We start from the raw sequence: 16500 nt of genomic DNA on the forward strand, positions 1-16500 counted from the left end.
GAGATATAAAAACTTAATACAATATATGTAAAGAATACAAGTACATAAAGCTCTCTTATTAATGCCAAGTATATTTCTTCTATGGGTTTATTAATTAATAGAGGATTTTAATTTTGTGGGATTTTCTAACATTATTTTTGTGATGGGTTATATTAATTTGAAAAAATCGACAACAATAACCTAATCGATATGAGTTTTGAAGAACACACTGAATTTTTTCGTAACCCTAATAAACACTTCTGATAAATTACTACCACTAAAATTGCAATTTTCTTGATTTGATATTAGAGCCACCATGAGAAAAAAATTAGATACCATTAAATATCATCTACTTCATATGATTTGAATTTTAACGATAATCATAAAATTTGAATTTTAAGCATAACCTAACATATTAAAGAATGGCCGTTCAGGAAAGTTTGTGTACACACCATCATCATCATCCTATCCAGAAAAACTATGGACAGAAAAAATTTATGTATACATTAATTATTATTCTCTTTAATGAAAATACAAATGATATTCTTTTATTATCTTTTCTTGATTTGATATTAGAGCCACCATGAGAAAAAAATTAGATACCATAAAATATCATTTACTTCATATGATTTGAATTTTAACGATAAACATAAAATTTGCACCACATTGGTGCAATTAAAGACAAAATTACGAAGCGTGCACCTGCGCTAACCTTGTGTCCATAAGATTTTTCTACACAAAGAATTTAAAGAACTTAAAAAAGATTTTTACTCGAAAAAACCTTATATTTGATCAATTAATGAATGCCATTGTAGATTGTAAGCAATGTGGACTTCCGAATGGTGACTTACTACGAGACTTATCTATACAATAACATCTCGCTTTTGTTACGTTGACTGCTGCCGTGAATTTTAAGGATTTAGTAAGAATTATTTGTAGTGAATTAGGGTTTTTTAATTTTCGGATAGTTACTTTGTTGACGTCATTCTTTTTCCTTATTATATGAGTGATTGCCGTTGTCAATGAAAATTTAAGTTTTGTGATAGATCAGAAGTTAGATAAGCTAAAGTTGATAAATTCCATTTAAGAAATCATCTCTTTATAGGAAGGGCATGTGAATGCATTTCCATTTTTATAGTATATTCTCAGATTTTAACCAATAACTTAAATTTTTAGTTGAGTTGATTTTTTAACATGCTTTATTTATTTTCAAAAAAAAATCTTGATCTTAGCCTGTTATGTGTATTTTTTCATGTTTCCTGTTATGGGCTAAGGTCTTGGGTGTGTTACTCGATAGTGAACTAATTGTTGTATTCAATGATCATGGTAGCTGGTTTTAGGTTTTTCACGTGAATATCACTGGGTATTTTATTTGTACTTTATTTTGTCAGAAATTAGAATAGAAGAATTTTTAATAATTATTAAATCTTTACTTGATCCGTTAAATTGTGCGGGAGTGTAATCACAAGAAGAAAATTTGAAATCATTAAGTCAAAAAAAAAAAAAAAAAAAGTGAACCAAATAATCGAACTTTCAAACTTATTCCAAAAGTAAGCGTGAAATTCCCAAATCTGAGGTTTGGGGGTGTTTGCAGTTACTAACTGCGAACAGGTCAAAAAAGACAAAATAGCTGTTCGCAGTTAGTAACTGCGAACAGCTATTTTGACCTGTTTTTGTGGAGTAGAACAGGTCAAAACATGTCAAATAGTTGTTCGCAGTTACTAACTGCGAACAGCTATTTTGTCTTTTTTGACCTGTTTCCAGTTAGTAACTGTGAACAACCCCAAATCTCAAGTTTAAGAATTTCACGGTTACTTTTGGAATAAATTTGAAAATTAAATTATTTAGTTCATGTTTTTGATTTTTTAACTTAAAAATTTCAAATTTTCTCACAAGAAAGCCATAAAGTATTTGTACTCTATATATGTAAGCAAACTCAATATACCCATCTCAATAATAATCCAACCCAAAACCTACCTATGTATATACAAATTGGTGTCACATGTCTACCCAACATATCCATCACAAACTAATTTAGGGGTGTCAAACATGTCGGGTTGGGTCGTTTTCAGGTTCGGGTCATATATAAATGGGTCAATAGACCCTTGACCTGAACCTAACCCATTTAATTAAATGGGTCAAAAATTGAAACCCCGACCTGATCTGTTGCAGGTCGGGTCAACCTGAAAATGACCCATTTAACCTGCTTTTTTTTTTCAGGTCATTGAACCCATATATTTCAGGTCATTTGACCCATTTGACCCATATATTATATTCACATTTCATAATAAAATTAAACATGCTTCAAAATTCTTAAAAGTCTTCAAAAGTTAACAAACATCAAACAAGCAAAATAGCACAACAAAGTATCATAATTAGTTTCTAGTTTCTACAAATCATCATAATCTAAAATATGGTGGCTGATGAAGATGCTTTTGAGCTGAATTCATGTTGATCGAAACTTTGACATGGACTTGGACTTGGACTTGGACTAGGGTAAGATATGTCTTCTTCTTCTTCAACTTTAATCTTCATTACCAACCCACAAAGCTCATCCAATTGTGATTCCATTTTTGCCTCATTAACAAACAAAAATATAAGTTATCAAACAAACCAAAACCAATATTAACTTAAGACATATTATGATATAGAAAATTACCTCCTTCAAATGTCCAATCCTTTAGACAAACAATAGCTTGGACAATATTTGGCTTCAAAGCACTTCGATAGCAGTCAAGTACCCGACCACCAATGCTAAAGGCAGATTCGGAAGCCACGGTAGATATAGGAATGGCAAGAATATCTCTAGCCATTAAAGAAAGTATCGGATAACGAGATACATTTGCCTTCCAATGCGCAAGAATATCAAGATTAACTGAACGAGGCACTAGTTGCTCCTCAAAATTTCTAGCTTGTGATCCCTTACAATATTTCACACTTTCTCTCACCTTAATCACAGCATCATCTATTTCTTTCAATCCATCTTGAACTACTAAGTTCATGATATGTGCACAACACCTCACATGGAAAAATTCTCCTGCACATAACAATTCAAGCTCACCCTTAAGACAATCCGCAAACACATCATTTGAAGCCGCATTATCAAGAGTAATGCTAAAAATCTTTTGCAAAATACCCCAATCTTTCAACAAGGAACACACATGATCACTTAAATGAACTCCCGTATGAGGGGGAGGCATAAAACAAAAATTCAACAACTTCTTTTTCAAGACCCAATTATCATCAACATAATGTGCAGTTAAAGTGATATATCCATCTGAGGTTATTGAACTCCAACAATCAGAAGTAAGGCAAATTCTACTACTAATTGAACCTAACAAAAACTTCAAATTCTCCTTCTCCCTTTCATACATCTTAACAACATCAGACTTAGATGTATTACGTGAAATTGTTTTAGTCGTAGGATTCAAATAACTAAATAATCTCCTAATCCCTTCATATTCAACAAATTGGAAAGGGAGATCATGTCTTACTATTGCAAGAGCTAATAGTTCACGAAAAATAGCAACATCAAATACAGGCAATTTATTTGCTAAACCAGCAGTGGAATTCTCCAATATCATTTGACCAACATCACGAAATGTCCTCATTTTACAATTTTTTACATGACGAATTAAATTTTCTGTCCCCATTTTACTATCTGCCCTAAACATTTTTTCACATTTTTTACATTTACAAAACAAATTTCCATCTTCATCAGTTTTATCCACAAATTCAAAGTTTACCCAAACACCAGATGTAAGTTTACGTTGTCGTTTAAAATTCTTGCTAGATATATGAATTGTTTTGTTACCTATGTTTTTAGGATCCTTCTTACTCATTGTGTCACTACTCTTAACCTCCACCAGATCTTCTTCTGAGTCAACATGAACACGTTCAGATTCAATGGTATTGGTATCCATTACCTAAGAAGAAATACACAAAATAGTTTAAACTAATTTATAAAAATTAATTGAAGAAATACACAAAATCACCAACCAGTAAAACGACATTAATCACAAAAATACACAAAGTAAAACATTCTTACTTTGTAAAATGACACTAATCACAAAATTCGAGTAAATTCAACAACCAGTAAAGCAAAATTAAAATTAAAATCCACAAAATTGAACCGAATTCATTCTGTATAACTTATCAATATCAGTATAAGACCAAAATGAATGAAATAACTGAAAATCAAACCAAAAAATTTATCAAAATTCACCATATGAATTCATTCTGTATAACTTATCAATGAACATTCTTACTTTGTAAAACGACACTAATCATATTAAAAAACTAAAACTTGCTCATGAACACAGCTTTCACCAAAACAAAACAACCCACAAACCCAAATCAAGAAATGAACGAATTTCACATTTCAAAACAAAACCATGACAAAATTAGAAGAATATTGTAACCTTTACAAGAAGATGATGATTAAAATAAACTAAAAAAAAAAAAAAAAGTAAAGACCAAAATGAATGAACTAACCCAATTTACATCGAAAGAACTAACCTCGGAATTCGGATACACCGAAAGAATGAATAGCTTAGAGGATTGGAGAAATGGAGCGAAGATACTTCGGCAGAGAAGGAATTAGGAATTAAGGAAGAAAGAGGAAGAAGAAGGCGCGGCGCAGTTCGGGAGAGAAGGAGGAGTTTATGATTATTTTAGGTTTTTAGGGAGAGAAGGCGCAGAGCAAAGATACACTTGGGCTTGGGCCGCTCAGGCGCTTATAATATTCCAGTTTCAAACTTTTAAAAAAAATTTCAATGGGTTATTAAATGGGTTAATATGGGTCGACCTGACCTGATTGACCCATTTAATAAATGGGTTAAACAGGTTTTTTTCGGGTTTTAATATTCAACCTGAACCTAACCCATTTAATAAACAGATCAGGTCGGGTTGACCCATTTAATTAATTGGGTCAAAAATCTAAACCCAAACCCGCTAATTTCGGGTCGGTTTCAGATCAGGTTAGCAGGTCGGGTCAGCTTTTGCCAGCCCTACAAACTATTCCAAATAAATATCCCTAAAACATTTTAAATTTTAATCATTAAGGCAAGATGTGTTATGATACATGAATATTGGTTGTTGGTATGAAATGGTAGTATGACAATGAACTTATACTGAAAAATTTTATGAAATGTACCATGTTATTCCAATGGTAAAAAAACATTGAGCAAAAAAATTTTTTGTTCTCACATATTCTTTACCATCTTATACCACTTTTCTAAATGATAATGCAATAGGGTGAATTTTGTAAAGAAAATGTAATGATTGAAGTGAAATAAGTATGACCATCAAACTTAATAAGAGATTTCCAACCAAAGTTACACTAATTTTGCATTATCATTTTCACTATTTAATGCTTCCTCCATTCCATATTACTTGCACCAAATAAACTTTTGCGCTATTTATCATTTTATGGTAATTTCCATATTTCGACCATTATACGAGAAAAAAACATAGCCATGCGAGATCTTATTTTATTCGTCTCGTCGCATATTTTTGTAATATCCAATTTTTATATTTTTTGTTGCGTATAATTTTAGATGTAAAAGATCTGACAAACGCATTGAATTGCATAAAAATGTGTTTGGTACAAGTATTTTGGAACGGAGGAAGTACTGACTATTAAATGGGTAGTAAATCTAGTTGTAGGGTAAAAGAGTGCATAGTGTAATACGTGTATTGGTCACTTGGACTAATGTAGGTCCAAACCCAAAGGTGAAAGACATTAGACTATTAGAGTCAACGACAAAATTAAGAATCAGCAAATAACATTTTTGGGACGGTGGTGAGTGGTGACCGCCGCAAATATTGACACGGCAGCCGACATTCTCGCTTAATTCACCGCCGCGCTCAGCAGCAATTCACGGTCTCCGCACATTTCATACTCCAAATGTTTTCAAATCATCATAGAAGAAGAATATTAAGTACTAAACCTTCAACACAAAGCTAAGCAAAGTATCAATAATAGTCTACTCTGTAAAAAAAATCAGTTAAAAGTATTTTGTAGTTTACTGTAAAATAGAGAAATATGTGAGTGATATGAAAAAATCAGTTAAAAGTATAAATGTAGACTAGGTCCGCTATATGTTAGATTATTGAGTTTGTTTTGAATAATCTATATGTATGTGAATAAAAAAAGCATGGGATCCGAGGTCATGAAAAAATAAAACTGTAACAAATTTAATAAAATATGGTTATATTCAAAAGAAAATTGTTGCAATTTCTGTCGGCTAGAGGGAGTATATGGTAAGGATTTGTCATTTTCCCTCAAAATAGAGGTAAAATTTAGTCTAAACTTGTTTAGGTCATATCTTGAGTCATTTAATAAATTTTTTATATTAATATGAATTCAATAACTTATAATCCTAACACTGTAACACACATAAATAATATTCAAGTTGGTTCCGCACACATGTATAGATAATTGCTTCACCCATTTTATACTATTATTCTAGATTCATTCGCTGTAAAAATTTGTAAGGTCAATTCCAACATCGAGAATCATATGGATGGAGAAAGTAAATCTCTTTAAATAGTGGCTGATCCCACCTATATACTCTTACCATACTGGACAATCGAGTCTGTTAGAGTATATAAGATATCCCGGGGTCTCAACCATCAATTTAAACTTTTAGTTGAGTTAGTTTCTCCTTATGGTATATTGGTATCAAAAGCCAACGTGACAAAAAGTCACGACTCACGAGTTCGAATCTCAAGCACTCCTTATTTAAAGTGGAATATTCAGTGTCTATGTGCATCCATACTTCTAGCTTGATGGGCTTTCGTATGAGGGGGCATGTTAGAGTATATAATATATCTTGGAGCCTCAACCATCAGTTTTTAAATTTTTAGTTGAGTTAGTTGTTTGACATAATTGACCTGAATCTAAACTTTTTTTTCACCAAATAAAAAGAAAGCTAAGTAGAGAAAAAGAAGTGATATCAAATTAGTTTGAATAATTGTTAGATCTAACTTTGCCGCCGATTTCCACGACTAAATTCTTTCATTTGTGAGAAGGAGTTCCACTTTTCCACGTACACTTAACGTTAAAGAGACGGTCACTAATAATCAACTTAGTCACTTTCATCACCTTGTACAAAGTCGTATCATAATAATAGATTTAATAACGTTAATTGTTATGTCATATTCATTGTATTATGTAGCTTCAAAACTATGTAAAAATCTTGCATTAATTCGGTTCAAATTAAAATAATATATATATATTTTTTCATTTTAAGAGCAGAATTAAATAATTTAAGTAGAAGTGTAAGAATATTAAAATTAGTATTTTAAAGTGGATTAAGTCTATAAAGGACTTACTCTATTAATATAACTTCATTCAAATCAATATATATATTAAATACATAAGTTTAGTTTTCATATTTATGTTATTTTAAATTTAATTTGTTGGTATAATATAGTTTATTTGAAATTTCAATGAACATAACTTAATAAAAGGAGATATGCTATTCATGTTATCACATGTATAATTTATTATTTTAGTAATAGTTATTATAGAACATATTCATTCTCTTTATTTAAGATATTATTGAATTTATTACCAATTTGTAATTGTGTTGATGTAAATTGTGATCAATTAATTTTTAATTTGTAAATTGAAAAAACAAGCTAAATTGGTTTAGATCATTCATGATTTATTAATTTCAATGGACAATTACAATGAAGAAAACTTTTTACTATAATACTTCACATGACTTAATAATAGTTTTGATTCTCAAATATTTTTCCTTAAAAAAATTTGGGTCTTAATCATATTATAAGAGAGATAGTTAGATAGCACGAAAATTAAAAAGTAAATTCTTAATAGACATTACAAAACTTATAATAATATCATATCTTTATTTTTTTAAAATATTTAAGGTGTCTTTAATAATTGTAATAAGTAATAACTTATAAGGCCACTTAGACATTATTAGAAATTATTGCATTTAGAAATAAAATGAAACATCTGTATTGTTGTGCGACAGCGGAAACAAGTTCGTTGAACAATAATGAAATAATAAGAAAATTCAATGTAAAATAAGAAATTGACACGAGAGATTTAACGTGGTTCACTATCAATGTGATAGCTACATCCACCGGCACCAAGATCAAATAATTTCACTATGATCGCAAAGAATTACAAGATGAATCTCAATCACACTCACAAATTAATCGCTCTCTTGTGATCTCTCTCAATTTTGTGTATCATCATATATTAATCCTAAAATGTGAGTTTATATACTAATGCCCAATAAAAGAAAGTTATTACATAATAAACACAAAGTAACCGTCCCAAAAGACACCTCCCATGAAAAGAAACCGCCATCGCGAGCCGTGTACAACTACGCGAGCCGCGAAATGGAGACAAAACACACTCTGCGTCCTGCGGACTGAGGCAACAGCTTTTCCGCACCCTGCGGACCTCCTCTTTGATCCATACTCATCTTCTTCGATAATGCGTACTAGTTTGAGTCACCATTAATCAACACTTCATGACTTGAATTAGTCAACCAATTGGACAAAACTTGAATAAAACGTGAGGTGGATCAGTCAATTACATTCTTTACATCACTAACCAATTTACAAGACTTCATACTAGGAAAGTTTGAACCCAAAATTCAACGGGCAGGGGCATTACTCTTTTGAATTTAGTCTGTTTTTTTGTTTGTGTTATTATTATATTTAGATATAATTAAAGGCGGATCCAAAACAAAATAAAATGATATGAATGTAATAAGTGTTATTTTTAAAATATATTAATAGTAAGATTTGAACTTAGGATATTATTGTTACACAGTAATAATTTAATTAATTTAACCAATACACTTATTATCTTATTTAGATATATCATATATTACTTGTTAAATATTATCAGTTGACAATATTAATTTAACCAATACACTCACATATGGTGTTTTTAGATTATTAGCCCATTAGAAGGATTACAAACTACATTAGGAATGAATATTTCATTATAAAGACTCAAAGGAGAAATCAATCTCTCATACCTTTGTTAGAATTAAAAAATAGGCTTCAACAATCTAAAAATGATGAAAAGAGATAACCTAAATGAAAGCCAAAAGTAGGTATACTTCTAAAATCACTTATTTTAGTAGTGAAGTGAAATTCCTTTTGTCTTTTAGATAGGTTACCTCTTATCTCCTCTTTTTATGTGGCCCGTGTTATTGAAAATAAACTTAATTAAATGCTTTGAAAATATACAAACATTATTGAGAATATTGAGGGAACCCACTAGAGGTGTTCGATATTTACTCGGCATTTTAATTGATTTCTACTTGATCCGACTTTAAATTGAATTTTAAAATTAATGTGGACAAGATCTTATTTTGAACCAACTCAAAACACCTGATCTGAAATCAACCCTATAATCCAAATGAACAACTTTAAAATTTAGTACTTGAATATTTTTTCTCTTAGGGTTTCGATTTTCAAAATACAAATATTATTTAACTTTATTAGATACCAAGTTAAAGAATTGAATGGAATTAAGGACCCACGACCTAAAATTCCCCCTAAGAAGTGTACTACTACATACTTTAAAAACTGTATTTGATGAGTTAAAAAGTGTTCCTTTATCAGTTTGTATGGAATACTTTGCTTAATTTAGTTGTTTAACGCAGAAAGACATAAATAACTTTGTACATCCACTTTTGGTAACCAAAAGTAATACTTAATCTAATTAATCATCATCTCATTTTTTTAATTGAATACGTCCTAATGAAGCTCATCTTTTTTGACATTAATTGTACCACTTATACTTATATACTTCATAGATTCCTGGTTTCCTTTCTTTGCTTTGTTCGTGTAATCTATAATAACTATTAACATGTGGGCCCCCTTTGTCATCCCTCAAACTTGGTCTTTTACTCTTTTCCTTTTCGTTTTTGTTTTATATGCTAGTACCATGGATGACTATCAGTTTATATATGAGGTGTTTGGCAAATGGTTATTGATCCTTGTCTGTTAGTTGTTAGCTTGTTTGATCATTTAAATTTATTGGTTTTTTGTGTTGACAAAAACTAGATGGATAAGTCAAATGTTTAAAGAAATACTCCCTCTATTCATGTGGAATAATACCATTTAACTCAAAAAATTCTCACAATTTTGAGTTTATGGTGCTACTCCAGAGGAACAAAAGAATATAACTAAAATAGGTATTAGTTGTTTATTAGAGAAAAAAATGAGTTATCAAGCCATGAACAAACTAGTTTTTTCTTTTTTCTTTTTATTTATTTTTTTTTTATTACATTGTTCAGCTTTTAGCTGGTTTTAAAACCCATTTACCATATTCACTCTACCCCTTTTTATTATTTTTGTTTATTTTTTACACAATTTTTAAAACAATTTAATTTTAAACTCTCATAAAACTAATAATTTATAATAAAAAACTATATATCAAGAAAAATCTTGTAAATTAAATCCCAAGTGAATTTATTGTATCTTCTATAACTCTTACAATCAAAATATATAATGATCAACAACTTCACTCCGATGTGTACACAAAAATTTTATTAAATGTGTTAGCTCAACAAAATAATATATATATATATATATATATATATATATATATATATATATATATATGTATATATATATATATATATATGTATATATATATATATATATGTATATATATATATATATATGTATATATATATATATATGTATATATATATATATATGTATATATATATATATATATGTATATATATATATATATATGTATATATATATATATATATGTATATATATATATATATGTATATATATATATATATATATATATGTATATATATATATATATATGTATATATATATATGTATATATATATATATATGTATATATATATATATATATGTATATATATATATATATATATATATATATATATATATATATATACTGCTATATTAACATTGTCTTATTTAATTTGAATCAAATTCAATCACTATCATTTAATATCTATGAATAAAATAAATCAAATATATCAAAGTGATTGTTAATTGGTCTTACTCAACTTATTAATTATTATGTCATCAAATTGTGACATAAGATATTGTATAATTTTTAAGGAAATATTAAAATATGATTTCTTATTTATGACAAAAACATAATTGCCCATCAGTATTTAGGCGGAAAATTTTTACTTGAAAGTATACCAAGTGCTATATTTTAGTTTTTCTCTTGGTATATAGCTAGAATTCATGTAGACTTACATGACCTCTATAATATAGAAGTATTGTATATATAGCATCATATTACTACGAAACCCTTAGCTTTACAATATATAGATGGACTAATTATCTCTTCATTTTTTGACTTAAAAAACCTAGCTAGTAATAAAAAATGATCACAAACCATTACTATATTAGGAATGTGACAACTTTTTCCTTACTATTTAAAATAACATATCATTAATTTTGGATAAAAAGATTACTTGTAAACAAAGATACAAGAGGAAGTGAAACAAAAAAAAGATATAAAATAAATAATTAAAATATTTTATAGTTTTATGAGTGAGCTTCAACCTCCTTATCACATTTTTGATAAGGATATAGTCTGTTGTCTTTCAACCCTCTTCATATCTTGATCATACTTTCTATGAGCGGGATCTAATGACTATAATGATGACTAGGGTAGATCAGTTCCTCTAGTCCAAAACAATGAACTTGAATAATCCATTTGTTGTTGCTCTTCATGAGTAAGATTTTCCATCTTAATAGATGAAAGAGAAGGTGAACCAAAATTATGATCCTCACCATAAGAACTAGATGATTGAGATACTTGATAAGAACTATAATCAAAGCTTGGATATTGTCCAAATGAAGAGCAATTAGATAGATTTTGTTCATGTTGAGGGTAATTAGGGTTCATCATTAAATTGTAATTAGGAGCTTGATTATGAGGATATGGGTAATTAGCTACTTGAATATTTTGTTGTGGTGGATTAGAAGCCAAGTAGTAACCTGAATCATTCAACTTTCCTTGAACTCTTTCTGGGAAATTTAATTTTGCCTTGTTTCCTTTAAATTTAAGGGCGGCTTCATCATAAGCAAGGGCAGCTGCTTCAGCAGTGTCAAATGTTCCAAGCCAAACTCGTGCTGCTTTCTTAGGATCACGTATCTCAGCTGCCCATTTTCCCCATGGCCTTTGTCTTACTCCTCTATAGTGTCTTTTCCTCACTTCACCTACATATATTATACATTAATTATTTAGCAATTATTGTTCATTAATTAATCCTATTTGACATATATATGTATCTGTGTGTAATGTAAAATATAGTCAAATGAGATATCTTTATTCATCTTAATGCATTTCATAATGTTATTTTTTAGAATTTTTTATCGTATAAAATTAAAGATATTAAAGATTAAATTATGCATTGAATAGCGTAAAAATAAAAATGTAGCAACTATTAAAATTGAGAGGAAGTATCCTTTATGCAGTGCAATAGAATTTTTATTTGGGAAGAATTCATATAGTTCTAAGAGATTTTTCAATATTTGATGCTATATTGTTAATTTTATATGATGTAATAAAATTTGAACTATTCTATGTATTTGGTTTTACTTGCACTTTGATCTGGCAATCTAATCATAGAAGAAGGCATTGTAGTATTTTATAGTATGTAGTTTTTAGCGTTTCAAATAGGATTTTTTAAAAGCTAACAAAACAAGCTTTTTTATATAATTATTTTGCAAAGCAATGCATCAATTACCTTTTGAAAACATACTTTAGTTTCATATTCACACTAGTTTTTTTTGGAACAATAATCTATTTTAATTGACAATTTTAACAACTAACTACAAATAACTATGAATTCACTAATATTGACAAATTGTTTAAAATTCATGTGTAATTTTAAAAATTATGATATTTTTAAAATAATTTTGTATTTAAACACTTAACATATATTAAATAATTTAATATTAAAATACATAATTTTTGGGGCTAGTACAATTAAACATATTGAATATGTTCAAAACCTCTCATGCAACGATAACAACTACTCATATGAGCAGCAACAACTCCAACTAATAAAAGTTAATCTCCCAATTATTTTTTTTAAACATTCCCTTGTAAGAATGTAAGAACCGTTCTTAAACATAGAGTTGTAATAAAAGATCATCACCTTCAACACCCACAAAAAAACGCAACAATGGTTCAAATATGTAAAAATATCAATTTCAAATATGTAAAAATATCAATTTGAGTATGTTATTAGAGTGACGTACGAGCTTTTAGTAACAAATTTAAAGGGACAAATAAAATAATGATTTTGTAGTGTGAAACATTTGAAAATGTAAAATATTCGAGATAAAGCCTTAGCTAAGAAGAAGGTATGACACGGTTCTTGAAATGTGAATGACAGCAGATTTCTTTGAAACTTGGAAATTCTTTGTGTCTTCCATTAAAACACATAGGGCCAACACTAACTACAATATTTTTCATAGTAACTTCCTTAAAGTGATTTTAGATATATAGTTCTAAAAGCATAAGAGTATTATAATCAACCATATTAAGCATATGATCAACATGTCTAAACCATGAGAATTCGGTTTTGTATCAGTTTCAGTATGTACCATATTTCTCAGGTAAAGTCCATCATCTTATTCACAGACAATATTTTAGCTACTTTGAGTGCAATAAGAAACATACACCAACACTGTGTTTGAATAGATAGAGGGAAAGGAAGGGGAGTGATTTAGAAAGATTGAATTGTTTAGATAGAAAAACGAAAGGGAGAAATTTGGAGAGAAAACTTGAACAAACTTTATTAAGAATATAATCTCTCTTATAGTAAAAAGATTTAAAGAGAAAACACTCATATTCCTTCCTTTTCCATTCCCTTCCCTCCTAAGGTGCACTTACCCTCCTTACCCCTTCCTTTCCCTTTCTTTTTTTCTCTTTTAATTTGTTATGCAAACATAGTTTAAAGCGGTGATGAATTTAGGATACTAGTAAGCATAAAAAGAACCAAACACTCATCTCTATGTCTATAAATACCAACATTAAAGTCGTTTTTGCCGTTGATTTAGGCCTAGCAAATTTCAGGTACTAGGATATATACCCTATATCAACGCAACTAAAAACTTAAACTGATAATTAGAACTCAAAATATGTTAAACTTTTGAACATGGTAATAACTAATTAATTTAGGTCAAAACAAGTGATTATTATTTTTAGGGTTTACCTTGAGAAGCCTGAGGTTGAAAACTTATAGTTTGAGTTTGATTTGCATGAAATATATGAGTAGGATTAACAACATCATCAACTTGTGCACTTGTATTAGAGCTTGAATTCCCTATAACTTGAGAAAGGGCTTGAACCATGGCAGACATATCATATTGAGATCTAGCCGAGTACACCGGAAAGTTTACTAGGCTACCATCATCCACACCATAAACACCATGATCTTGACTATGATAATGGATATTTTGATGATATTGCTCATCATAACCACTCATTTCTCTTGTTGTTTCGTCGTCTCCGCTAAATGCCATAGTTGGCCTTTTTCCTTCCCTTGGATCCACCATTAAAATTTTTGATTAATTAATGTATTAATTGAATTAATTAAATGGGAATTAATGATCTAATTAATAGATCATTAGATCAAGATCATAATTTAGAAGATGATTAAGGAAATGTGAAGATAAGAAGAGGGAAAAAAAAATGGTGATTAGGGTTTTTTCTGTTTTTCAAGATGATCGATAGGTTTACAGAATATTGGGCGAGTATAGTCTAGATAGCGATAGTAAAATAGTAAGCTTTAAGACTTTTGTTGTCTTCTTATATTCTTTTGGTATGCATGTTTGTAGTCCTTTTATATAGTGTCTTCTTATTCTTATTATTATTCTTCATTTTTATTTCTTTAACTTTACTTTTACTCCATCTTTTTTTTTTTAATTTTCATTTTTAGTTTTTTTAGTATTTTTTTATTCTAAGGTAGACTGATGTTAAAAGATGGTTAGGTTTGAATCAAACTTAAGTCTTTTTTTTTTTTTTTTGAAAAGTGATACTTGCTTTCCAATTGATCAGATAAAACTCAATTAGTACTATCTTATTATATTGAGAAATTTTGTGGTGAGCCTAAGTTTACGACTTTTTCTTGGTGGCTGACAGAGTTTTTTTTAATCCGCATGGTGATCTTGAGTTTTACACTTTCTATCCTTTGTGACCTTACCAGGTATAGACAAACTAGACCTGATCAAACACCGTGTCGGGTCGGGTTCGGGCCGGGCCAGGTGGAAAAAATCCCATTGTTTCGGGTCGGGTCGGGCCGAAGTACGGGCCTAAATGTTCCTGCCCAAACCCGTAATAAGCGGGCTTGCGAGCCTATGTTATATATTATTTATACATAATTAAAAACTTAAATTACAAATAATTGTAATAAATAAATACAGTTGTTTCATATTATACATAATTTAAAACACAAATTACAAATATGCTAAAAAAACTTTATTCATAAAGTCCACTCAATTTTCTGGAAACACGAATGAGAATACGCTAAAAACTTTATTTATAAAGCCTCAATCAGATCATGGATAATATGCAAAACGACATGGATGTACAAAAAGAAGGCATGAGATTAGAAGATGAGACAATGGCATAGCACATAATATTCATCAGAAACTACCTGAGAATTATGGTTTGGATCTTCCTAATTCTCATAATCATGTTCCTAAATCTAGAAAAAAGGTTGGTCTTATTACCATGCCTTTTATTATTGGTAATTAGAAATGAGTAAACCAACATATTTCGGGCCGGCTCACGGGCCAAACGCCAATCCCAAACCTAAGACAAGCTATATAAGGTAGGTACGCTAAAGGTTTAATAGTACTCAGATTTCACAATAAATTTAAAATTGTATGGATTTTTTGAAGAAAAATTGTAAAAAATATTAAAACTATATAGTAAAAAAGTTTTGCCTAGCTTTTTTTTTTTTTTTTTTTTTTTTTGTCAATTTTAAGAATTACTGATTGCAAAAGTTTTAGATCCGCCACTAGTTATATAAGCATTATTCTAATAGGCAATAGCTTAGCTCGAGGAACAATGTTTGAATAAGTGATGTGAAAGCTCGATCAAGTTTAAAACATGCTATATAGTATTTAATTTTTTTTTAGAAAGCTTAGCTCGAAAATCTTAAAATTATATGGATTGGGTCGACTTTGTTCGACATTACCATGCAAAATCCTTTGTTCATTCTGAATTTTAGGTGATCTAATTTTTTTATCAATTGTTTAAGCTTACTTTTGACCATTGTTAGTTAATTGTTTTTATTAACTTTTAATATAATGTATGTGTAGTAGAAAATATGTTTAGCAATGTTCGATACTATAAACCAAAAAATTTATAATATAAAGTAAAATCGATAAACTAAATGACACGTCACTAGTGGAAAAAACATCATTTGCTGCGGTTTTTTTGCCATTATTTGCTGCGGTTTTGGCCCCCAGCAATTGTGATAGCAGCAAATG

At 29.3% G+C, this 16500-nt stretch overlaps 2 protein-coding genes across 2 annotated transcripts; both read right to left on the minus strand.

Moving 5' to 3' along the window:
* Window positions 1–375: 375 nt before the first annotated feature.
* Window positions 376–3902, minus strand: LOC130799210 (zinc finger BED domain-containing protein RICESLEEPER 2-like). Its single transcript, XM_057662318.1, has 3 exons — window positions 2639–3902; window positions 692–711; window positions 376–444 (listed from the first exon to the last, which is right to left on the minus strand). Exons 1-3 carry the CDS (start codon window positions 3900–3902, stop codon window positions 376–378), a joined length of 1353 nt encoding a protein of 450 aa, XP_057518301.1.
* Window positions 3903–11297: 7395 nt separating this feature from the next.
* On the minus strand, window positions 11298–14814 carry LOC130799790 (ethylene-responsive transcription factor ERF114-like). The gene is made up of 2 exons (XM_057663024.1): window positions 14217–14814; window positions 11298–12210 (listed from the first exon to the last, which is right to left on the minus strand). Exons 1-2 carry the CDS (start codon window positions 14557–14559, stop codon window positions 11654–11656), a joined length of 900 nt encoding a protein of 299 aa, XP_057519007.1. The 5' UTR covers window positions 14560–14814; the 3' UTR covers window positions 11298–11653.
* Between the last annotated feature and the right edge of the window lie 1686 nt (window positions 14815–16500).

Source organism: Amaranthus tricolor, chromosome 14 (assembly GCF_026212465.1).
Source record: "Amaranthus tricolor cultivar Red isolate AtriRed21 chromosome 14, ASM2621246v1, whole genome shotgun sequence".
Lineage (NCBI taxonomy): Eukaryota > Viridiplantae > Streptophyta > Magnoliopsida > Caryophyllales > Amaranthaceae > Amaranthus > Amaranthus tricolor.

Bases quoted from the DNA above. Each gene is read 5' to 3' on its own strand.
- LOC130799210 (XM_057662318.1), bottom strand. From the start codon at position 3,902: ATGGATACCAATACCATTGAATCTGAACGTGTTCATGTTGACTCAGAA. The intron at 712-2,638 runs GTAATTTTCTAT...TTCTTTGTGTAG, and splicing joins GGATTGGACATTTGAAGGAG to AAAAATCTTATGGACACAAG. The intron at 445-691 runs GTTAGCGCAGGT...TTTTCTGGATAG, and splicing joins AAAAATCTTATGGACACAAG to GATGATGATGATGGTGTGTA.
- LOC130799790 (XM_057663024.1), bottom strand. From the start codon at position 14,559: ATGGTGGATCCAAGGGAAGGAAAAAGGCCAACTATGGCATTTAGCGGA. The intron at 12,211-14,216 runs GTAAACCCTAAA...TAATATATGTAG, and splicing joins TCAACCTCAGGCTTCTCAAG to GTGAAGTGAGGAAAAGACAC.